Source organism: Vombatus ursinus, unplaced genomic scaffold, assembly GCF_900497805.2.
Source record: "Vombatus ursinus unplaced genomic scaffold, bare-nosed wombat genome assembly UNPS02005317.1, whole genome shotgun sequence".
Lineage (NCBI taxonomy): Eukaryota > Metazoa > Chordata > Mammalia > Diprotodontia > Vombatidae > Vombatus > Vombatus ursinus.
Window position 1 is genome coordinate 349 of NW_020945095.1, and position 25,593 is coordinate 25,941.

The following is a 25,593-nucleotide window of genomic DNA, read 5'->3' on the forward strand; positions in this document are numbered from 1 at the left end:
TCTCCCTCTGAAGTCTGCTTTTGTACGATCTTCCCAAACTACCACAAGTCGCTGTCCAAAAGGTGGGAAACAAGGGGGAGGTGCTAGGGAGAGAAGGGGGCTAATCACCCATGAATCTCCTTCACCTACACCTAGAGAGTACTGGCTGAATTGATGGATGAATATGAAAAATTGCAAAAATGTTCAGTTAAGAGTTCAGCAGCAAGTCAAATCAGGAGCCAGGAAACCTGGTTCTAACCTCAAATCTACCCCTGAATGGGGCTTGCCCATGTCTCAGTTTCCCAATCTATCAAACTGCATGATCATAAGATTCTCTCACTACCATTCAAGAAAGTCAGAAACTTCCTTAAAGAGGAGGGCTATATTAACAGTAGCAGGATTCACAGTAATGCCCCGGTTTCTCTGTGGGACAAACTCTCCTTGCTGCTCCATCCCCTCCTCCCCAACTCGCTGAGGCACGTCCCAGGCCAAGCCAGGCCAGGGCTTCCACTGATCAAACATGAAATGCAAAGTGATTAGTACTCTGAGAACCTGAAAGTCTTTCTCTAGTCAGGGATGGGATTGGGATGAACCTCATCTTTAATTAGCCAAAGCTGAGGAATTAAGAACAATGACATGCCTGATGGGTTTGTTGAAGAATCAAAGGATACTGATGGACTAGGATTGTCCCTCAATCAGATCAGTTAGTGATGAATGTTCACTGATAGGCCTTCATAAGAAATTGAAAATCTTGAGAAGCAGAAATGCTGGAGAAGTGTTGAGGGGCCTCACATGAAACACCTACCTCTAGGACATTGGGAATGATATCCCGTTCACATTGCTGCAGAAATTTATCTTTGTCAAAACCTGGATCCACTTTGAGGATTTCAGTCAGAACTTCAGACATCTCTGTCTTCGAGAACAGGCCACCTGATGAATGAGATTCTTAATCAAGCCTCAGGGTCCCACCCCCAGTGGCGGGCTGTACAACTAACCTCCCAACACCTGGCCCAGCACCACAGATTTTGGAAGCTTCCTCTTCCCAACTGCATGGCAGTCTTTGTCACGAGTATCTGCAGTGTGCTCACCCTCGGTTCCTGGGTCCTGGGGGAGGGTGGTCTGCTTACCTACTAAATCAGTAATCTTGTCTGTCACTGCTCGAGATGCCCGAATGAGGGCATTATCGCTTTCATCGTACTTCATCTTCATCTCAAAGAATCCTGAAAGCAAAGCAGATAGGAGGACCTGTGAATAAACTGTTTATCTTTATTTCAAAAATTCATTCTAACATTAGTTACTGTCAACACAAGCACCTAAAGAGAAAAAATTTTAAAAATACTGTTGATCATGACACCATAAACTAAGAGTTCATAAATGTACATTAACTTGAGCAAAACAGCACAAATATTCTACTTCTTTCAAATGCCGTGTTCTGTGCATTTCTTCAGGTTTCAATGGGTCTTCTCAAATTATGTTGTTCAATGTCAATCCAAAAATTATGCCATTAAACACCAAGAGATCAGATCGGACGACAAGGTCTCTTCCTGTGAACAGCTTTACACAGCGGGCAGGACTTGATGAGGGGTCAGCAAGGAAGAGGACAACCCCTCTCAAGTGGGTACTTGAGATTAGTCAAATGCTTGAGGAAGCACTTTTAAATCTGCTCTGGGGCAAATACAACTTGGGGAGCTTCACTCTATGCTTGGACCAATGCAGACAGATGACCTCTCTCCCAATCCAAATCCCACATCTCCATTAGGCTGTCTCCCAACCCAAGCCATCTACTAAAACGGTCCCCTTTGTCAATGGCACTCTCCCAATTAGCTAGATTCAAAAGCTCAGCTCTCCTTGACTTCTCTTTCTCCTGTCAGAAAACTGCTGCTCTGCACCTTCCCTACATTCTTCTGGGCCTGCCATCTAAGGTCACCTAACCAACAAGCATTTATGAAGGGCCTCCTTTGTGCCAGACACTTCTGCCTATGAGGGCTTTTCAAATATCTGAAGCCAGTCTCCCTGGTCCATTCTTTCAGGAAGGTCCCAAACATGCCGCATTTCACTTTTTGCTCCCCAGCCATACTCATATAGCCTCAGTACAAGAACCACAACCAAGTGGACTCTGCCACTGGGCAAAGGGCTAAAGCAAGCTCCTCCCCTATGTCTCCATTCACGAGGACTAAAGTGTCCATCCCTGGTTAGCACTCCCCTGTTTGTGTGGTTTCTTTCATGAGAATATTGTTTCTGTTTGTACCCCAGTACTTAGCACATGATTAGCTTTTCCATTCATTTACTTTGCGAAGTTCAGGATGGAATCCATCCCTCCCAATGTCTAAGCACAGGGTCTCATGTTCTATCTCTGGAGCCTTCTTCCTTGAACCCCTCCAACTGATCTCTCCCACAGATGAACTCAGATAAGGCCATCTACAACAGGTGACTTCCTCTCCTTTCGTCCTCTTTTTAACCCCCTAAAATCTAGATTCCAACCTTCTATTTCACTGAAACTGCCCTCTCCAAAGTTGCCAGTGATCTCCTGATTTTCAAATCCAGTGGCCTTTGCTGGATCCTCATCCTTCTTGACTCTTCTGCAGCCTTTGACACTATCACTCTCTCCTCTAGGTTTTCAGGACACTACTCTCCTGGCTTTCCTCCCATCTCTCTGCCCACTCTGTCTCATTTGCTGGATCCTTAAGGGTGACACTGACTATGGGTGGCCCACAGGGTTCTGTACTGGGCCATTTCTTATCCTTCTACATATCACTTAGTGACCTCATCATCTCTTATCAAGTACTAAATCCTCTGTTTGGTGTTCAAAGCCCCTTGTAACCAATTCCCCTCCCCCAATCCCAATCTTTCCATTCCTTTTATACTTTATATCTCCCCCGGGTACTCTGATTGAGTAACACTGGCCCTCCTCACTGTTCCACAAACAGGACAATCCATCTCTCAGCTCTAGGCACTTCCTATCTTCCATTACCAGAATTCTCTCCTTCACCTTCACTTCTTGATTTCCCTGGTTTAACATCCCATCTTCTACAGGAAGCCTTTCCCAACCCATTTTAATTCTAATGCCTTTCCTCTTATTTCCTATTTCTCATGTATACAGCTTGCATGTACATTTTTGCTTGTGAGATTGTGAGCCCCTCAAGGGTAGGGGCTCTTTTACCTCTCTTTGTATCCTGAGTGATTTGCACATACACATAAATGCTTACTGACTTAACTTCCCTTATTTGGCACTGGTCACACAGCCTGCCACTGTAAAGAGCTCTGTGTGTGCAAAGACTGAGGTTCTAGAAAGCAAGAGTCAATAGCCCTATACCCCCTCTTCAGTGCCCAGGGCTGTCGAGTACATTGTAGCAAGAGCAGTCATTTGTTTCACCAGTTTGGTTCTAATCTAAGTATATAATGTCCTATTCATGCCTAGTCAGCGTCCTCTTGCACTCAGGTGACTGTTACACATAATTGATTCGAATCTGGTTACAAGAAAGTAAAATTTGGTTTGTGAATAAAACGGAAAGAGAAGACAGGGAAAGGTGAGATCTAACTGCCTTTTGTTCTGAAGCCAACAAAGCCATGGCTGAAGCCACCAACAGCCTCCTCCAAAGCCCTGCCTGGGCCTCAGCAGCCAAGATCCGGTCAGGGAAGCCTTCTTTCTTTTGTTGATTGGCTGGTTGCTGTCCTTGGCATTCCAAGAGAACCAAAATGACGTCACTATGTTGGAGTGCATGTACAGTGAGTCTGACTAGGGCTGATGGGACCAATGAGCTCACGAGGTTCTACCACAGATCAGGCACACACAGTCTATATGAACCTTTGGGGTGGACAGACGTCTCTAAGTTTGTGCATCTCATTTCTTTTGAGCTCCTGCAATTCTGCTTCGCACACACAGCAATGTCTTCTTTGATGTGGACCCAGCGCTGGGGGGTCCTGTGCCAGTATCTCCCAAATCTCACAAAGTTCTCGAGAGACCTTGAGGATGGCCTTGTATCACCTCTTCTAAGCTCCACGTGAGTGCTTGCTCTGCGTGAGCTCTCCATAAAACTGTCTTATGTCAACATTAGGTCAACATGGCCAGCCCACTGAAATTACCCTCTCTGCAGTGTGCTTGGCAGTTCAGCTCAAGAAAGGACCCCAGTATCTGGTTATTACCTTATCTTGCCAGGTGATCTTCAGAATCTTCCTAAGACAATTCAAATGGAAGAGACTCAGTTTCCTGGCATGGTGCTGGTAGACTGTCCAGGTTTCACAGGCATACAATAACGTCAGCACAATTGCTCTGCAGACCTTCAGTTTACTAGGCAGGCTAATCCATCTCCTCTCCCACACTTTCTGTCAGTCTCCAAAACACTGAGCTAGCTCTGGCAATGTGTATGTCAATGTCATCATCTATGTGGACATTGCTGCAAGTATAGTGCCAAGGTAAGTGAACTTAACCATAGTACCCAAAATTTCTCCACTTGTTGTAACCAATAGTTCTATGTATGGATGTACCGGGTGCTGGCTGGTGGAGAACTTCTGTTTTCCTGTAGGCCAAAATTAGCATAAGCAGCAGAGAACTGATCTATACTCTGCTGCATCTCAGCCTCAGAGGCTGCACTGTGAAAAAACTGTGGGAAAAAAAAGTCACACACCCAACTCTTTCTCCTCTTGAATCTTGGCTTATAGCCTTTTCAAGCTAAATAATTTGCCATCAGTGCAGTAGCTGACCTTCATGTCATTTTCATCCTTGTTGAAGGTATACAGTAAGATGGCTGTAAACATCATGGTAAAAAGCATGGGGGCAAGCACACAGCCCTGCTTCACTCCACTGCTGCCCGGGAAAGCAAGACAGACAGCATCTTCCATTATCCAGAACCTGGGAAAGCATGCTGTCATGAAAGTGACATACAATACTGATGAACTGCAACCAAATTCTGAGATCAATTTTCCACAAGCCCTCACAACTGATAGTACCAAAGGCCTTGGTCTGATTGTCGAATGTTGTGTACAGTCCTCTCTTCTGCTCCTGGCATTTTTCCCTGAGTTGTTGGGCATCAAACACCATACCAGCCCTTTCTGAAGCCACACTGGCTCTCAGGTGAAGAGATTGGTCTATGGACTCTGGCAACAATCTCGCCAGTTAACGACTAAGAATTGGCAACCATCTCGCCAGTAACGACTAAGAATAAGACCCGCACCGTCACTGTCACAAGACAGTCTATTTCCTTCGCGTTTCTAGAGATGGCCAATGGAGACATCCTCGAATTCTTGAGGGATAACCTCCTCTTGCCATATGACCTAGGAGATTTCAGTCAGCATTGTTATGAAGAGTGGACCTCCACCTTATCAATCTCATCTGGAATAGAATCAGTACCAGGAGCTTTGCCAAATGAGAGGAACCTAATGGCATTCAAAACCTTTTTTTCAGTTGGATTCTGGCTAGAGAGGGACTGACTTTATCTTGAGGTATACAGCCAGTGGCTTCAGAACTGAATGATGATGGTTTGTTGGAAACATTATGGAAGTATTCAGCCCATCTCTCCAGGAACACGAACATATCACTAATCAATGTGGCACCATCAGCACTGAGTAGCTGATGCACCATATAGGTCTCTGACCCACAAATAGCCTCATAAAAGCACACTGGATTGTTATTGTCAATGTAAAACTGAATTTTATCTGTCTCCTTACTGAGTCAGGAATCCTGCATCTTTCTAAGCTTTGCTTGTACTTTACTTGCTTGTTTTTTCTTTTCTTTTTTCTGGTGAGGCAATAGGGGTTAAGAGACTTGCCCAGGATCACACAGTTAGTAAGTGTCAAGTTTCTGAGGCCGAATTTGAACTCGGGTCCTCCTGACTCCAAGGCTGGAGCTCTGTCCATTGTGCCACCTAGCTGCCCCTGCACTTTACTTTTGATGGAGTTAAACACTGCCTTATTAGAGATGGATGAACTATCCTCCTAGTAAACAATGGGGAGTTCTTGTTTTCCATTCAGCAGTTTCTGAATTTCCTCATCATTTTCATCAAATGAATCTTGAGGTCTGTGAGAGTTCTGACCCAGGTAAGTAAATGTAGTGTTGTACACCAAAGCTCTGAAAGCTCCCTGCTCCTTTTCTGCTCCACCATTGTCAATCATGCATTGGCTGTTTTCCCTTCAAGTTAGCAACAAACTGCACTCGGAGAAGCACTCTAATCTGTTGACATTAAGTCTTCTGGTAGTTGTCTTGCCTTGGGGCCACCACTTTTGTTGAATGCAAATGTTTGGCTTGGAGAGGGTAAGTCTATGATTTGTCCAACACTGTGCCACACATCACCTTCATCATGCTCACATCTTGTCTATCTCTTCTCTTTACAATGACATAATCTATTAAATGCCAATGTTTGCTGTGAGGGTGCATCTACAAAGTTTTATTGTGTTTAGGTAAATGGAAGACAGTGTTGGTGATGAGAGGGTCATGAGACACAAGTCTTCAGTAGTAAGTAACTGTTGCTGTTGCTGACTCTATTCCTCCCACGGACTGCCTGCCATGTCTGATAGTCTGTGTCTACTCTGGTGTTAAAGTCACCCAGAATTAGGAACCCTTAATGAGGTTCCTTTTGGTGGAAGCATACACACTGATGATGGTGGTACGGTGCTTTCCTGCAAGGGGAAATCTCGTTGTCATGAGCCTGTCATAAACTCCTTTTGGAAGGCATACAAACCTGTTGACTTAAGATTAGTTTTGATTGTGAAACCTATGCCAGCTTCACAGTGCTCTCCATCACTGGGACCACTCCAGAAAAATATGTATCCAGCTCCAACTTTGGTAAGCTGGCCTTCATTTGACAGTCTTGTTTCACTCAGGGCTATTTGGATGTGATACCTGCTGAGTTGTCTTGCAACAGGAGTTGCTTGTCTCTCAAGTCTACTGGATTTTGTGTTGTCTGTATGCACGTACACATTCTATGTATCGATGACAAGTGGAATTCATCTTCACATTTAGTGGGGTGGGGAGGAGGCCATGGAGCACCAAGTGCAGGAGCAAGAATGGAGAGAGTGTCCAATAGTGCACAGTAAAATCAAGTTTTTTTTTTTTTGGAGGGGTGGAAGGAATGGGAATTTCTTTCAGAATTCTTTATATAAAGATGATTTTGTGTAATATGAATTTACGTAAAGCAAAAATTGTGTGTATTCCACAATGCTCCGCAGCCACAGTTGCCATCCTTTACAAAGAAGGGAGGAAGGTATATTTTCTCATCCCTTCAGGCAAAGGCTTGATGACCACTCTTTCTTGGTGTTTTTCTTTTTGGTCAGTTGTTTATTACTTTAAATGAGCTTTAATTGATATCTTCTTTATTTTACATCATTATAGTTATACCAAGCATTTACCTGCAGAGAACCAGCCCATATACCAAACAGCGTTTCAAGAGGGAAAAAATACCAGCACAACTGATCAATACATTGAAAGAGCATGAAAAAATGGACCATTTATTTAAGAAAAAAAAAAAAAAGACCTTTCCCAACTAATTCCATAGCTCATTGAGAATGCAAACACTACCAGCCAAGGCAACAAAGTGCTCTGTGTGGGTGTGGTGGGGAATTAAACCAGCTGCCTGAATGATCAGTGATTAAGATGAAGGATCCTGTTTTCTCAACTTTCTACCAATAAAGATGGAACACCCTCAGGAGAACCACCTCCTTGCCTGCTGCCATGACAGGGGCGTCTGTTGTGACAAGAGCTCTTCCAGGTATCTCCCTACCTTGTAGATCAAAGATTTTCTCCCTCACTCTTTTCCAGCAGGTACCCTCCAAGAAGCTGGACAAAATCTCCACATCAGGTACTGGAGATTCTATGCCCTTCCTTAAGGTGATGCTTAGCCTAAAGAAGAGAAAACTTAGGGGGATACAATAGCTGTCTCCATGTAGTAATAACAATGACATTTACATAGCATTTAGGAAGGTCAGTAATCAGAGGTTAAGTGACAGGCCCCTGGTCACAGAGTCAGGATCAAGATCTGAACCCAAGTTTTCCTGACTCCAAAGCTGGCACTGTTTCCACTAATCGTACTGCCTCTTGAGGACCTGTCCAACTCTGAAATTCTGTGTTTCCTTTAACTCCACCCTCTCCTCCCTCTTCCCTTTTTACCTTAAGGTCAAAGAAGAGTTGGGATTTTTTCTATCTGTATATTCTCAGAGTCCAGCACATTGCCTGGCATGAAGCAGACACTTAATAAATGCCTGACAATTGACTGACAGAATCTCAGAAACCATCTAGATCTACCTGCACCTGACCAAGAATCTTCTAGACAACACCCACCAACAAGAGTTTATCCAGCTTTTACCCAAAAATCTCCAACGAGGGGGAGGTGCCATCTCTAGTCCAGCACATTTTTAAATTGCTTTGATTGTTAGGAAAATTTTCTTTATGTTGAGGCAAAACCTGACAATCCATAACTCCCACCTGTTGCTCCTTGTTCTGTCCTCTGGGGTCAAAGTGAAGAAGGATAACATCCCACCAAGCCTTTTAATTCTCCAGCTCCTTCAATGAACCCCAATACGGCAGAATCTCTAATCTCTATCATGCTATGCTGGTCTTTTTTCCCTGGATTCTTCTTACATTGTCAATGCAGCAGACAGAGAACCGGACCTGGAGTTGTCAATGCAGTGGACAGAGCACCGGCCCTGGAGTCAGGAGGATCTGAGTTCAAATCTGGCCTCAGAGACATAACATTCACTAGCTGTGTGTGTGACCCTGGGCAAGTCACTTAACCCCAATTGCCTCACCAAAAACAAAAAACAAAATAAAAATAAAATAAAATAAAATATACCCCACGTTGAACACAACCTTTCAAATATGGTCCATTAGGACCCTCATTCTCAGTCACTGTGTCTCTCTATGCGGTCCAAGATGCCATTAGCCCGCCTGGCTGCTGGGCTACCCTGTGACTCATGCTGAGCTGATGGGCTAGTGAAATACCCAGATCTTTTTTATGAGCTGGTGTTTAACCAAGCCTTTTCCATCTTGAGTTTATAAGTTGATTTTGTTAACCCAAGAAGAGTACTTATGTTTACTTCAATTGCATCTAGATTTAGCCTATTATTCAAGTCTATTAAGATCTGTTTGTATCCTGTCATCCAGCATGTTAGCCATCCTTATCACCTGCTTTTCTCCAAGTCCCTGATGAAACATTATCAGCACAGGGCTCAGGCCTATCCCTAGAGGACTAAAGACCCTTCTCCAAGCTGACTTCAGACAGGATGCTGTGGCTGCTGCACCCCAAATGACCCAAGGTCAAGAAAGTTTTTTGCCACTTACTATTAAAGACGACATTGTTGTCCTTGAAATCTTTCCACTGTTGATACCATTTTGAATCCTTGTGCAGCACAACTCCCATTGCTTCCCTGGGGAAAATCACAAGGCATTCATTTCATCAGTAACCTTGGCCTGAGCTCTGAAAAGGGAACATGATAGATACTTCCAGGAAAACCATCGATGGTCAAAATGCCCCAGTCCAGCCCACACATGCATCTATCTACTGCTTGTTTCCTGCCTTTTTCAGATCACAACAATCCTACCCCTTGTCTTTTGTCACAGATGAATCCACTGCTCTGATATACGTAAGAGAGAGAGAGAGAGAGAGAGAGAGAGAGAGAGAGAGAGAGAGAGTGTGTGTGTGTGTGTATAAAACTCAATATGTAAATGTACCCAATTAAGAAGCTCCCTTCATTTGTTGTTTCTGATTCCAAAAGGGATGCTCCACGGTGAAGCGGAAACAACATTGGGATTTGCAGCCAGAGGACCAAGGTCAAACCCCAGCTCTTCCATGGGCAAATCATTCCCCCCTTCCTGGGCTCAATTAGGGGATAGACTGGCTGACTTCTAGGATCCCTTCCATCTTCCAGATCTCATGATCTGGGCTCTGTGAATCCAATGCAGAGATGCATGAGATCCTTGGTAGAAAAAACAGGAACCAGACCCATGAACTCTCTTCTGGACCATCTCAGAAAATTAAGTTAGAGACAGATAACTGAAAATAACCCCAGAATAAAACAACACTCTAGTCACGAGGGCCTAGAACATGGGATCAAGCTACAGGGTCAGCTTCTTTTCCTACCTACATAAAATAAAATGGTTAAAAAATCAAAGCCAGGTGTAGTCAATAACCTAAGGGATTTAGTTTGTCAAATACCTACTCATTGGGTTCAAATACTTTATCCTCTTTGATTTTCTCTCCAGATAACTCAGTCCGTTTTCGAAGTCTCTCTGGCCTTCGGTAGGGGCCTGTTTGTCCTAGTACGCTTTGATCTAGTTCCTTCTTCACACTTTCAACTCCCTAAGGAAAAGCATAACCATTCAGGTGATCACAAAAAGCTATCACCTGTTTTCAAGGCACTACTAGTTTCTGGATCCATGGGAGGCTAGACTGAATCCCTCCCAAACCCTCTACTAAATTACTGAGATTTGCTGAAGATGACAATACAAAAAGTTCTTGAACTTGAATTACAGGGAACAACGAGTAGGCAGCATCTCTACTCATGCAACCATGAACATTACTATTATGTATCTGCAATATTAGACTTTGGCCTTTATTTTCTTGTGTCCTTATGTTGCCCGTTTTTTGGACAATGAAGCTCATTTGACTTAATAAACTCCATTCCACTTCTGAGAAGACCACTAGGTGTCAAAGCCAATCAGTCTGAAGAACAGCTGGGAGGCTCTGTGCCTTTCTTTAGCCTGATCAGCTATTTAGCTGAAAAAATCAGAATGCTTTTTGCCTCAGGCTCTCCATCAGGCAAATTTAAAAAAATGATTAAAGACCAAAGGAGAGAAAAGCAAACCCAAGGCATTCCAGCTCCAGCTCTACCATGTGCCCAATGTTAGGAGCCTTCACTGTTCTGGGCCCCTACCTCCTCATCTCGAGGGTAAGGGTGGTGGATGAGCTGAACTCTAGGGCTCCTTCCAGCTACAGAACCTATGACCTGATACCATGTGAACAAAGCATATCCTCTGAGCTCCCCCAGTCACTGGCTTACCTGAGATATGGCTTTGAAAGCAGCCGTTTTGCCCAGCTTCTCCCCACCTCTGGTCACTGACTCTGCAGACTGCTTGGCTGTTTTGGCTGCTTCTTCCATGCCTTCTAGAATTTTTCGGCCAATGTCACTTTTACTTACTTCATCCAAACTCTAGCACAAGAGACAAAAGTGGTTAGGGCCCTCAATACAGCCTATATTCCATGGCCTTGCCAATTCTCCTCTGGCAGTACAGAAGCTCCTTGCTACAGAAAAGCATAACACATATTGCCTTTTGTCACCAGTGGCCTTATTCCCAATAGATTCACTCAGGCCCAGTGCTGATCTGGAGGATAGGGTTGGCTTCAGATCAGTCCCCAGTTCAGTCCTGAAAGTCTAGAGGATTCTAGGGGAGCCCAGGCCAAAATGGGATTTCCCCATAAGTCCATACAGAACAACTCCCAGCAGTGGCCTCGTCCTCCCCCACCCTCAAGGACTCCCCCAAAACAAGAGGTAGCCTAGGTGTAACGAGCATTCTTGGCATCCTGGCTCAGTTCTAACTTCTCAGATTGTCGTCCCCCCCCCCGCCCCCCCACGTCCACAGCAACCTAGGCATCCAGCACACAAACCAGGGAGCCAGCAGGTCAAAACATACCCTCAGGCATTTAACACAATTCAGCTTGCTTACACACACCAATCAATCAACAAGCATTTATTAAATACCTACAACACACAAGCATTGTACCAGGTGCTGCGGATACAAATACCAATGCAAGAACTTACATTTTACAGGAGGGATACATGTTTACAGATAAGCAAACACAGTATAATACAAAATAAATACAGAGTGATTTGGGAAATCAGGAAAGCCTTTTTGAAAGAGTCAACACTTGAGCAGTTCAAAGGGGGAGGGGAAGGAGGAGGAAGAAAATGAGGGAAAGAAAGGACAAGGGGGAGGAGAGAGGAAAAAGAATATTTGTGTCTAAAAGCAATTCAAAAAACAGTGACTGACTCTCAAAAGACTGACTTGGACCCTCCTAATTTAATCCAATACACTAATTTTTGTAAAGTTTAGGATTAGGAACCAAAGTCCACATTCTGAGTAAGCTCTCTTCAACTTTCTTGACTTACAAGTATTTATTCATTTCATCATCAAACACTCATTAAATGCCTACTAAGGGTAAAACACTGTGCTTAAAGCTAGTGAAAATACAAAAATTAAAGAAAATATGCAACCTGCCCTCTGGGAGCTTAAAGTCTGGTACAAACAAATGATACAAACAGATTAATTATAATACATAGCAAGAAGAGATGCACAATGGAGAGGCAAAGTGCTATGTGGGTTATAAGGTGGAGGGTGTTACACAATAGCAAATATCAAAGAAGGCTTTATGGAGACAGTAGCCCTTGAGTTGGACTTTAAAGGCAGGTAGGAAATTAAGAGGAAAGGATAAGGAACAGTGTGAGCCAAGACTCTGTACAGAGACAGAAACAGAACACATTTGGGAGACAGTGTCATGTAGTTCAGCTGAAACACAGAATGAATGAAGGGAAGGAATAGTGAGACTGAAGCTAGAAGGGAGGATGGAACCATCTTGGAGAAGGTCCTGATACCAGGAGGTGGTAGTGAGCAGTGAAGACAACAAAAGTGGAAATCAGAGGAAGGCCCTACTCAAGGCCATGTTCTAGTCTCTTACCTCTTTCACTGTACCAGTGAATGCTCCAATTTTTTTCTTAATTACTTCAGATGTTTTGACTGTTTCAGACTCAATGGTTTTCTATAATAGAGAAGATCAGTTTTATTAAGACAGAAATTAGCCACCAATTATATTTAATTTTTAACAGGGTTAGAAACAACCAGAAAAGTTCATTCTTTCCCTGACAGCCTGTTGTAAGTCCTTCTGCCCTGATAAATTCCATGCTCATAGACCTGACTTTCTTCTTTAACTAGAGGGGGTCTCAGGGCTGCTCCAGGGCTGTGGTACAGGGACTGCATGGAGAGGGAGCAAGCCTCAGACAACCAGCCTTCTTACTATAGCAGGTAAATGAAAGCTGCTGGCCCAGGACTTCTTGAGTCTCATTCTAGCCCCAGAGTAATCGACCTGCCCATAACACCTTTCTGGACAAAGGGGAAGGTAATTTTCCTCTTGTCACAGCCTAAACACATGGTAGCAAAACCATTCCAGGATAAAGAACTCCTTATATCCTCCAACTGTATCTCTTTCCCTGCCCACTTCATGGCAGATCAACACACCCCAATTTTTTTTCCACTCTTATCCCCAACTATATCATTTGTTGCTATTATACATGATAAAATCTAATGTTCCATACTGCTTAAATCCCATTACAAACCAGTTATGGGTCATATCCAAATTGTCTGTCCCATGAGAATTCCATGGTCTTTAATGTCACCCAACAAACAGGCTATTACTGAGGTAAAATTAAGAAATAAAAATAAAACAGGTCTGGCCATAATGCTGCAACCAAGGGCATAATTCCCTCTTGCATCTTTACTGTGGCTCTTCAGTTAAATCAAAGCCTTTGACAGGCTAAGAGTAGCACACAAGCTATATAACAAATCGTTAAAAATTTCAAGTCCAATGAGATCCATCAACAAAATGGAAATTCATTGCACAGTAATGGGAGCTGAGCTAGAATTCTTTAGTTATAGTATAAATTTTTAAAATTTAATTTCTTTAGGGAAAAAAGCATAAGAAAATCAAACACAGGTCCTGTCCTCACATGACTCTACCAGTAAGTATCTGAAGAACTGAAAAAGTCTGAAAGGACTTCAGAGGTCTTAAGAATTCCCTGTGTAATATTCTTGATGAGGGACCATCTAGGCTCTGCTCAAAAAAACTCCAGTTAAGGGGAAATGCGCTGTCTCCTAAAGCAGTTTATTCTACTTACATCTAAAGGCAGTTTATCTAATCAAACCTTATTAGCTGGTGAAATAGAAAGAATAATGGGCTGGAAGCCATGAGACCTCGGTTCAGATCTGCTCTGCTACTAACCAGGCATGTGAGCTTAAACAAATAATATCCTTTCCTGAGGCACAGAGCTGGGACAAAAAGACCCTTTGGGGACTTGATGCATTTTTCAGCTCTGACATTCTGTGACTTTATGAACTTCCCTTCTCAAATCTCCATTCTCTCCCACTCTCAAAAACACAAAGTGAACCAGCACCATGTTCTGTTAAATGACTTACATATTTCCTTCTTGCTTCCTGAAGTGCATCTGATTCTTCCAACTTCTTAGCTTCATCTCTGAATTTTTTTATACTTTCTTTCATTTCCTTGTTTTTTGCTAATTCTTGTTTGATATTTTCTAACAAGCCAGATAGGAAACTTTTCCTGCTTCCAGAAGAATAACACTTTGCCTAAAAAAATTTAAAGAAAATCATCATTACTCATGGGAAAAACCAGAAGCACAGAACTTCCCCAACATGACTGAATGTGAATCAAATATTCAACTTATCAAGTGAAATCTAGTTTCTATTTTTAAAATAGAAAAAATGATAAGTCACTTTCTTCTCTTTGGACTCTGGTTTGTTAATATCCCAGTTCCTAAAGACTGCCCAGAACTGACCACAGTCCACCTGATAATATCTGATCAAAGAGGAGGATAGTGGGACCTAAAATTAACTTCCTTTGTTCTGGAAACCAGATTTCTATTGATTCTTTTATATTTCTACTGATGTAGCCTTATGTTTCATTAGCTTTTCTTTTTTTTTTAAATTCTTTTCTTTTTTCTTTTTAGTTTTTAACATTTACTTCCACAATATTTTGAGTTCTAAATTTTCACCCCATCTTGCCCCTCCCCCCACCCCAAGATGGCATGCATTCTGAATACCCCTTCCCCTGGTCTCCTTTCCCTGCTAAGTCTCCCCCACTTCCCCTTCTATTTTCCTGTAGGGCAGGACAGATTTCTGTACACCTCCTGTATTTCTTATTTCCCAGTTGCATGAAAAATTTCCCAGTTCCCAGAAAACATTTTTTTTTAAACATGTGTTTTTAAAACTTTGGGTTCCAAATATTCTCCCTTCCTCCTTCCCCACCCACCCTCATTTTGAAAAGGCAAGCAACTCAATATAGGCTACACATGTGCAGTTATGCAAAACACTTCCACAGTAGACATGCTGTGAAAACTAACTCTATTTCCCTTAATCCTATCCCGCCCACCCATTTCTTCTTTCTTTTGAGCCTGGTGCCTCCTCAGAAGTATTTGTTTCTGATTACCCCCTTTCCCAATCTGTCCTCCTCTCTATCATCCCCCTACTCTCTTGTCCCCTCCCCCTCCTATTTTCCTGTAGGCTAAGACAGATTTCCATACCCAATTGAGTGTGTATGTTATACCCTCCTTAAGTCAAATCCTATGAGAATAAGATTCAGTCATTTCCTCTCAGCTTCCCCTGGTTCCCCTCCACTGTAAGAGCCTTTTTGTTTTTTTGTGAGATAATTTACTCTGTTCTACCTTTCCCTTTCTCCTTCTCCAGTATAATCCTCTCTCACCCCTTCATTTTATTCTCCAGATGTGACCCCTTCATCTTCAACTCACCCTGTGCCCTCTATCTATCTATCTATCTATCTATCTATAAATATATACATACATATAATTTTTTCCCTCCAACTACCCTAATGCTGACAAAAGTCTCAGGAGTTACAAACATCATCTTTCCATGCAGGAATGTAAACAGTTCAACCTTAATAAGTCTCTTATGATTTTTCTTTCCTGTTTACCTCTTCATGTTCCACTTGAGTCTTGTATTGGAAAGTCAGATTTTCTATTCAGCTCTGGTCTTTTCATCAAGAATGCTTGAAAGTCCTCTATTTCACTGAATGACCATTTCTTTCCCTGAAGAATTATACTCAGTTTTGCTGGGTAGGTGATTCTTGGTTGTTATCCTATCTCTTTTGCCCTCTGGAATATTATAGTCCATGCCCTGCAGTCCCTTAATGTAGAAGCAGCTAAATCTTGTGTTATCCTGATTGTGTTTCCACAATACTTGAATTGTTTCTTTCTGGCTGCTTGTAATATTTTCTCCTTGACCTGGGAACTCTGGAATGTGGTTACAATATTCCTAGGAGTTTTGCTTTGGGGATCTCTTTCAGGAGGAGATCGATGGATTCTTTCAATTTCAATTTTGCCCTCTGGTTCTAAAATATCAGGGCAGTTTTCCTTGATAATTTCTTGAAAGATGATGTCTAGGCTCTTTTTTTGATCATGGCTTTCAGATAGTCCAATAATTTTTAAATTCTCTCTCCTGGATCTATTTTCCAGGTCAGTTGTTTTTCCAATGAGATATTTCACATTGTTTTCAAATTTTTTATTCTTTTGGATTTGTTTTACAGTGTCTTGATTTCTCATAAAGTCACTAGCTTCCAATTGCTCTATTCTAATTCTTAAGGAAGTATTTTCTTCAGTAATCTTTTGGACTTCCTTTTCCATTTGTCCAGTTTTGCTCTTTAGGGCATTCTTTTCTTCACTGGCTTTTTGGACCTCTTCTGCCATTTGGGTTAGGCTATTTTTTAAGGTGTTATTTTCTTCAGTATTTTTTTGGGTCTCCTTTAGCAAGCTGTCGTCTTGCTTTTCATGATTTTCTTGCATCACTCTCATTTCTCTTCCCAGTTTTTCCTCTACTTCTCTTACTTGCTTCTCAAAATCCCTTCTGAGCTCTTCCAAGGCCTGGGACTGGTTCATATTTTTCTTGGAAGTTTTGGATGTAGGAGCTTTGACTTTGTTTTCTTCTTCTGGTTGTACGTTTTGATCTTCTTTGTCACCAAAGTAAGATAATATAGTCTGACTCTTTTTGCGCTGCTTGCTCATGCTCACAACCAATCACTTGAATTTTAAACTCTTTGTTAAGGTAAGTCTGTTTCCAATGTGGAGAAATGTACTGTCTCAAGCTTCGGGGGTTTGTCTCTGTTTTATCTGTTTATCTCTGTTTTCAGAGATACTTTTAGGGACCTGAAAAGTGTCAGTTCTTCCAAGATGGCATGATAAGGGGCAAGGTGTTTCCTCTCCACCGCCACAACAAGCTCCACCATGCCAGCGCTCCTCCTCGCCCCAGGACCACCCCTCAGAACTGTGACCCAGATCCAAGCACAGGCAAAGCAAGAGATCCCTGCAATCCCCCTCTGATCAGCCACTCGATTCCCCCTCAGTCTGCGGGCCTGAAGCTCAGAAGGCAGCCACTTCCCTCGGGGTGGCTGAGATCTAGCTTCTTCTCTCACCGCAGTCACAGACTTTTCCCACTGACCTTCTAAGTTGTCTTTGGCACTCGTGGGTTGAGAAGTCTGGAAACTGCCACAGCTGCCCACGATTCAGTCCTCTGAGGCCTGCTCCAGGGTCGCTGTGGCCTGCGCGCCCACGCCGAACTGCGCTCCTCTCCCAGCCCAGCGCGATATACCTTTCTGATCAACCATCCAGGTTGTCTTGGGCTGGAAATTTGTTTTACTCTGTTTCTTTGTGGGTTCTGCTGCTTTAGAATTTGTTTAGAGTCATTTTTTGTAGGCATTTGGAGGGCTTTGGGGGAGAGCTCTAGCAAGTCACTGCTTTCCCTCCGCCATCTTGGCTCCGCCCCCCTTCATTAGCTTTTCAGGTTGAACCACATTGTAGTCACCTAAAAACCTTTGGTCTTTTTGCATGAACTGGTAGCTAGCCACATCTCCCCCATACTACACAATTCCCTTTTTTGAACCAGACTAAATGCAGACTAAAATTACATTTACCCCTTAAATGCAAATTTAAATGCCATCTTCTCAGTTATGGCCCATTGCTCCAGCCTATAGTGATCTTTTGGGCTCTTGATTCAGTCTTCCATCATAGTAACTATCCCTCCCAATTTCATGTCATCCACAAAGCACAGTGTACTAGAAAGAGAAGGACATAATAAAGCACTGGAAAAAGGCTGACAACGGGCAGTCTAAGTCGCACTACCTTGGCTGCTTCATTCCTTTAACTTACAGGGTGCTTCATTCCTTTAACTTACAGGGTGCCAACCATGTGCTCAGTGCTGGGGAGATACAAAGAATTAAAACATGGCACCTGCCCTCTAAGAGATTAACAAGAGCAGTAAGACAGGCACAAAAAAAGTGAAAGACATAATAATGTGACATCTGAGCTGGGCTTTGAAAGAGACTTCAACAGGTGGAAACAGTATCTGTTATGTGCACGTGTGTATAGGGTGCATATGTGCACGAACGTGTAGGGAACAACACAAATAAAAGCATGGAGGCAGCAGGAAAGCACAGGCAAGAACAGTTGTTTTGTTTAAGCATAAACTGTGTTCATTTACTTTTCAGTCATGTCTGATTCTTTGTGACCCCATTTGCGGTTTTCTTGGCAAAGATACTGGAGTGGTTTGCCATTTCCTTTTCCAGTTCATTTTATAGATGAAGAAACTGAGGCAAAAAAGGTGAAGTGCCTTGCCCAGGGTCACATAGCTAGGAAGTATCTGAGGCTGGATTTGAACTCAAGAAGACAAGTCTTCCTGACTCCAGGCCCAGAACTTTATGCACTGTACCACCTAGCTGCTCCTAAGCATGGAGAAGGGAAGAGGGTGGGAAGAGGGAGGGGGGGAGAAAGAGAGAGAGAGAAAGAAAGAGAGACAGATAGACAGACAGAATTATTTTTCAGTAAGGCCAAAAAGGCAGTAGGTTGGTACTAGATTATAGAAAGTCTCGAATATCTGACTTCATCCACTAGGGGATAGACCATCACTGAAGGTTCATAAGCCAGGAAATGATGTGATCCCAGCTGTCCAGGAGATAGATGAGTCTGGCAGCAGAATAAGAGATAGACTGAGGATGCAGGTAGTAGGGAGGGGAAAATACCCAGAAACAGAGGACAGAGAGACTATTTACAAGAGGTTAACAAGGTGAATGTGCATGATGGTAATGAAAATGGAAAGGTGGGGACTTGGGGGAAGAGAGGTGGGGTGAAAAAAAATTGAAGCTGACTCTGGAGTCACAAGCACTGTGTACAATTCACTACGGTAAATGAGTGGCAGTTCCACTGATGGAAACATGGAAGCCAAAAAAAGGTTTTCAAAGAGGATAATTCTGGTTTTATAAATATGGAGCTTTAGATATGAGTGGAGTGCTCAGGTGAACAGGGAGCATGATGTAATAAAAAGAAAGCTGAGCTTTTCATTAGAAGATCTGGGCAGAAAACCTAGTTGTTTCCTCTTAGCTGCATGGCTTTAAGCAACTCACTTACCCTCTCTAGACCTCAGTTTGCTCCTCTATAAAAAAGGGGTTAAGACTAGATGATCTTAAAGGTCTCTTCTATGACTCTACATTCCACAGACAGTTGGAACTATAAGTCCAGATCTCAGGAGAGAAGTCTCTGCACTCTCAGAGCTGGAAAGATCTCAGACATCATCTAACTCAATTTCTAAACAAGAATTCCCCTCTACCTTCTGCCCCCCACAAAAAAAATCAAGTAAACAACAAGCCTTTGCTTCAAGATCAGGGGAATTCACTTACATTCTGGGATACTGTTTTCCTTTTGAGATAGATCTAATTATTAGGAAGATTTTTTCCTTACATTAAGTCTAAATGTTATTTCTTTTCAACTTTTATTCATTGCTCTTGGTTCTAACTTCTTAGACACAGTAGAACAAGTTAAATATTACCCTCATATCCATAACAGCCCTTCAAATATGTGAAGATACACAGACTATGATGTTCTATCTAGGCATTCTCCTTTCCAGGATAAACATCCCTTATTTCTTCAATTGCTCTTCATTCCCTGTAACCATTTTGCACTCCTCTGGAAACTTCAACTATCTAATTACTTTCCTTCCTAACTAAAAGGTTATGCCCAGAAAAGAACACAACACTCCATTATGTGATAGGGCCATGGCAGAGGTTGGCGAGACTATCCCCTTTCAAACTCCAAGAACTAGGCCTCTCTTTATGAAGACTGGGATTCTACTGGCTTCCCTGACTGCTGCAAATGACTTTTATTGAGCACAAGGTCAATCCAATGCAATTTCTACAGCTGTTCAGACTGCTCCCTAGCCATACCTCTACCATCTTCTAGGGAAGGTAATTTTTTGAATCCAAGTCTAAGAGGACTTGGCATTTATCCCTATTAGAGATAGCCCAGTGTTCTAGTCTTCCAGGATTGTCATCCAGCGTGAAAGCTATTCTTTCCTGCTTTGTATTGTCTGCAAATGAGATAAATACCATCTATTCCATTATCTAAGTCAATAAAAATGGTGAAGAATGCCGAGCCAAGCACAGATCTCTGGGGCACTCCACTGGAAATGTCCTCCAACCTGACAAGCAACCCTTAAGTACTAGTCCTTGGGCTAGCCTATTCACCCAGTTCCCAATCCATCTACATGTACAATCAGCCTTGTGGGCTGGAGACAGTGGAAAAACCTCTGGATTTAGAGTCTTCAATCTCCTACTTGCTACCTTTGTGATCACTGGGAAAGCTTTTTGACCTACCAACTGTCTTGCTAATTCAACATCACATCTCCCACAACCCTGTACTTTCACAAGTCATCCCCCTCCCCATCTCCATCTTTCTGATTTATTCACCTTCCCTTCAGGATTCAACTTTTTTGCTTCCCCTGTGAAGTCTTTCCTCATCTCCCCAGTTGTTTGGGCTTTTTCCCCCACCCCAAATTACCATGTTATGGATGTTTCATGTTTGTATGCTACACACCCAGTAGGGTGCAAGCTTTGCAAGGGAAGGAGTTATTTTCCTTTTATTTTGTATCCCTAGTACAGTAACTTACATATCTCTTTTTTTTTTTGACCTATGACATCATCAGTGCAGAATCTTTACTGTAATACAAGTGGGCACCCTCTCTCAACTTAAAGCCTTAGAGCTGCCAGGGGTACTGAAAATAATTTGCTCACAATGCCACGGAGTCTGGGCCAAAAGAAGGACTTGAATCTGTATTTTCCTAAGTCTAAGACAAGATGGTTATTCATTATGCACCCTAAGTCTCTCCTTAGACACAGCAGGTACTTAATATTTGTTGAATTCACCACCGTGGGCCTCATATTTTCCCAATTGTAAAATGAGGGAACGTGACAAGATTATTGCATCATTCCCTTCCTGCTTCAATTCATATGATCCTACACTTTTCACACAAGCATTTTCCACAATCAGTGTTGGGACTAATGTTCAAACTTGAGATCTTTATAAACTGAGTCCCCACACCCACTTGTACATGATGGGCTACTCCTCTGCTAAAAAAACCTTCCACATATTCCGACAGTGCCATGACATCCAAGTCCCTTAGCCCTGCACGGTCTGGCCCTGACCTATCGTTCCAGATTTTTTCCCTACAAATGAGATTCTTCCCCAAACTCAGACTGCATTTTCTCACCTCCTGCCCTCATGCTACTCCTCTGCCCAAACACCTACACAATTTCCATCCACCCTTCAAGAACTTCAAGACAGAAGGGATTTTCTCTACCTGTACTTGGTTTGTACCTCTCTCACATCAATTTCTCTAACAAACAGCATTTAACCTGTGTGTGTTGTATCACCTACTGAACCATAAGCTCCATGAAGGCAGAGATTAGGCCTTATTTATCTCTGTATTCCTCTCCCTCCCTTCCCTAGCACTGAGGGCAGCAGCCTGCACATGAAAGGCATTAAGCCAGGCTTTGCTGAATGAATTTTGAATATGGTATGATTGCATATAATGTCACACAATTCTGAGCTCATGTAAGTAGAATGCTACGACGAACTTGAGTAGCATGCTACCTTCAAAAATAAATATTCTGCCCAGGCACTTAATAAGCATCCTTTGGGAGCTTCAGCTGCTGTGCTAGCAGCTTTCTCAGCAACCCCACCACTCCATACTGCCAAAAGAGATCACTTTCTGATCTCTCCCAGGAGTGTCCCTTTTTCCCCCTCCAAGATCCCTGGAGAGCAGAGGAAATCTGCTTTACTTACCAGCGGCAGTTCTAAGCCTGGACTGCATATTCGAAAGACAGGGCCATAAGACACTGGCACAGGGCACCAGCCAGAGAGAAACTGGGTCCCACTGCCAAGGCATCTCTAAAATCAGGGGAGAAAGAGTAAAAAAAAAAAAGGAATTATTATTTTACCTCTGTGGAATGAAACACTGGAGGGAGGAGAAAGAATAAGAATCTTCTTATCAATCTGTCCTATGCCTAATAAAGAGGAAAAAGGAATAAAATGAGATACCACAACTGGGATCTGCATAAGGTACACTCTGGCTCCTAGGTCACAGAAAGAGTGGGAGCTATAGCAGAATTTCTTTAGCTTGGGTAAAAGGTGATCGCTTCCTTTGTTATTTATTTAAACCTTCATATCAACTGTTCTTTAATTCTTCTTTGTGTCCCTTCCCCTCACTGTGTCTCTTTCCCTTTTTTTTGCCTGATCGCTCCAACCCTTCTTCCAGCCCCTTTTCCCATTATTTACTGCTAATTTTAACTGACTTAACACCTATCTGAGAGGAAACCTAGTAAATTTACAAAACCTATTAAAAACTAACACCAATTCACACCGAAAGTTATTTTTACCTACATTGATAAAACCTGCCTAAACTGAGAAAGAAATGGCTGTCAGAACAAAGAAAGGGAAATCCCAGATCTCTTAATTTCCAAGATCAGAATTTCATCGACTTTCTTACCACTTAAATTTGGACCTATGAGAGATGAATAGGCACCCCAGTTTAGTGTCAAGCACATTGGATTAGAATCTCTCATTCTGGTATTTAGACTGTGTGTGTGTGACTTTGAAAAAAAAAATCACTACTTATTTAGGCCTCATTTTTTTCACCTATAAAATGAAGGAGCTGGAGGAAATAATCCCCAAAGCATAGCCCAACCCCTTCCCACTCTAAATTCTATGAAGCTGAGACCTAAGGTAGTCAAAAAACTGCTGATGAAGATCTTCAGCCAGAAACCTTTTCCTTCCCCTGCCTTCCCTCTTCTCCCTCGAAAGCTCCTTCCTTCCTTCCTGTCTCCACTGACGTACTTCTATTATAGCCGTGCTACTCCTACTAGTTCCACCTTTCCAATCACTGCCTTCTGTTACTCCATTCAGATTCATTTTCTTACTCTTTCTGAGTTCACAATGACTTTACGTGTTTATAGAAACAAACACGAAAAGACAGAATTCATTGTGTTTCTAGGTCTGTATTTCTAATGCTCTGTCAGAATCTGAGGCTACATAAGTTTTTGTTTCTAGGAATAGCAGGAGGCAGTGGGATGGGCGTTGGTGGTAATCTCAGCTCTACCTATAACCTGATGTGTGACTTGGGTAAGTCCCCTTCCATTCTCTGGGCCCCAGTTTCCTCCCCTCCCCCCATTTCTTTCACTGATTACAGACAGAGCCAGGATCAGAACCCTGGTCTTTTGTTCTAATGCTTTTAGATCAGACCACTAATGCCACAAGATTCAACTGCTTCTGACTTTTTAAGTCCCTGGAAACTCAGTGATACAGTTCTGCGATAACTTTTGTGTTGCACGTCCAGCTATAGGAGAGACTGAGTTGTGTCAGTTTTAGGAGGAGCTGGGTTCATACTTAGTATATCCTATGTTGCTGCTGAAGGGCTGAGCAAGGACAGGGAGTGAAAGGTGTACAGAGTCTGCTCCTATTCCAAGATGCACTGTAGGGCAATAATATGGTTCCTTCATTTTACATAAATTCTGAGACAGATGCACAACCTTCTCCCCCAGTAATATTTTATCCCCTCCCAGAGAAGAGAATCACAGAATTACCTAAGTTTAGAACTAGATGGAACCACAGTAATCACCCAGTTCAATCCATAGCTGAAAGAGCGTTTCCAATTTAACACTCCTGGCGAATGGTCATTCTAACTGCGCATTAAGTGCTCCTATGGAAGAACTCATTACCTTCCAAGGCAGACCATTCCATTTATGGATAGACGTAATTGTCAGAGTCCTAATTCAACTCTTTTCAATTTCCACACTTTACTGGTTTTGTCCTCTGAGGGCAAAAAATTCAATCTTTTTCATTATGACAATGTTTCCAATATTTGAAAACTACTGTCACGTCCCTTCACCCACTCTGATCCTTCTCTTCTCCAGCTGAAACATACTCAGTTCCTTCAACTGATCCTCTTATGGCAAGGATACTTTCCATCTTATCTATGTTCTTTCTTAAGCTAAGCCCAGAACTGAATACAACACTTTGGATATGGTCAGATAAGAACAAGCAGAATCCTCAAGCAGCCCAGTCAGAACCAGGTAAGAAAGGCTGGCTTTGAATGACCCTCAGAGGCCATCTAATACAACATGAGCCTCCACAGGAATCTACCACAGACCCAACAAGTAATCATTTGGTCTCTGTTTGCAAATCTTCAGTGAGGGGAAACGCAGCACCTCTCAGCAGTCTATTACACTTAGGGGTAGCTCCAACTTTTAGGAAGTTTTATTTATTCTAGGCTAAATATGTCTCCCTGTAACTTCTACCCAAACTGCTCCTAGCTCTGCTCCAAGGCCAATCAAGACAAGTCTAATCTAATCTGTCTTCAGGGTCTGAGCCTTACAAACACTTTAAGATAGCCATTAAATATCTATCCCAAGTCCTCTCTACCCCAGGCTAAGAATTCCAGTTTTCAACTGGTCCTTATGTCATAGACTCAAGGTCCTTCACCATCCCCCAAAAACTCTTAGGCTGGACAATATTCTTAAAATATGTGTTGGGAACTGATCATGACAGGGTCTGACTAATGACCATCATCTTTCATTCTGAGCCCTACTACTCTCTTCAATAGATTCTGAAATAGCCTTTTAGGCTGCCAGGGCACAGCGATGACATATTGAGCTAAACTGAGTCTCCAGTAAACCGCTCCCCAACTTTTACCCCCACAACTGCCGCCCAGTCCTGACTCTACTGTTCTTCAACTCAAATGCTGGCTTTCACATTGTGACATCACCCTCCCTTGTCATTTTCTCCCTCTTGTCCCTGGCCTGGGCTCTAGCTGAGGAAAGACTGGCAGGAGTGGCCCTCAGTTTTTTCAAGTCTAAAACAAGGCAGCATGGCCCAGGAAGGAAAGCACTGGACGTGGGTTCTAATCTCAGACAATTACTACCAGTTGTGTGACCTGGGGCAAGAACCCTCCCCTGCAAAGGCAGGACTTAGGTTCCTATCCAGTCTAACGTACACTACTGTGTGACCTTGGGCTACTCCCTTCAACTCTGTGGGCCTCAGTTTCCTCATCTGCAGGAGGGGGCTGTGGTCGCTCAGGGCCTAAGCTGTCGTGCTTGCGGGCGGCAGGCCCCAAGACCTCGGTGGCCCCTCCACCCCTTTCCCGGAGTAGCCGCGTTCCGGGGCAGCAGCCCCCCACCCAGGGCCCCAAAATCGCTAGGCTTAGGAGGGCTGAAAGCCTCGCGGGCCCCAAGGTGACGAGGAAGGTCGGGGTCGGAGGGGTCCAGGCCGGGCCGCCACAATCACGGCCTCGCCCCCGAGCGTTCGCCGGCTCGCCCTCCCCAAGCCGAAGCATGCCGCTCGGCCCCGCCCCTTGGGAGCCCCGGAGCACACAGGCCAGGCCCGGCCCGGGGGCCAGCCCGAGGCCGGGATCGCGCCGCGCCCCTTCCTTCTTCTCCCTTCCCCCCTCCGCTCGCCCAGCACCTCACCCGGGAGCAGCGGCACCATCCACCCCTTATCGCCGCCGCCATATTG

At 43.3% G+C, this 25,593-nt stretch overlaps 1 protein-coding gene across 1 annotated transcript; it reads right to left on the minus strand.

The window, feature by feature from the left end:
- Positions 1 to 682: 682 nt before the first annotated feature.
- On the minus strand, positions 683 to 25,589 carry LOC114032464 (mitochondrial import inner membrane translocase subunit TIM44-like). Its single transcript, XM_027847779.1, has 9 exons — positions 25,548 to 25,589; positions 21,871 to 21,975; positions 14,150 to 14,320; positions 12,639 to 12,719; positions 10,966 to 11,115; positions 10,126 to 10,265; positions 9,248 to 9,333; positions 1,107 to 1,199; positions 683 to 909 (listed from the first exon to the last, which is right to left on the minus strand). Exons 1-9 carry the CDS (start codon positions 25,587 to 25,589, stop codon positions 698 to 700), a joined length of 1,080 nt encoding a protein of 359 aa, XP_027703580.1. The 3' UTR covers positions 683 to 697.
- Positions 25,590 to 25,593: the final 4 nt, after the last annotated feature.

Bases quoted from the DNA above. Each gene is read 5' to 3' on its own strand.
- LOC114032464 (XM_027847779.1), bottom strand. From the start codon at position 25,589: ATGGCGGCGGCGATAAGGGGTGGATGGTGCCGCTGCTCCCGG. The intron at 21,976-25,547 runs GTGAGGTGCTGG...CCCTGATTTTAG, and splicing joins GATGGTGCCGCTGCTCCCGG to AGATGCCTTGGCAGTGGGAC. The intron at 910-1,106 runs GTAAGCAGACCA...CTCATTCATCAG, and splicing joins CAAGATTACTGATTTAGTAG to GTGGCCTGTTCTCGAAGACA.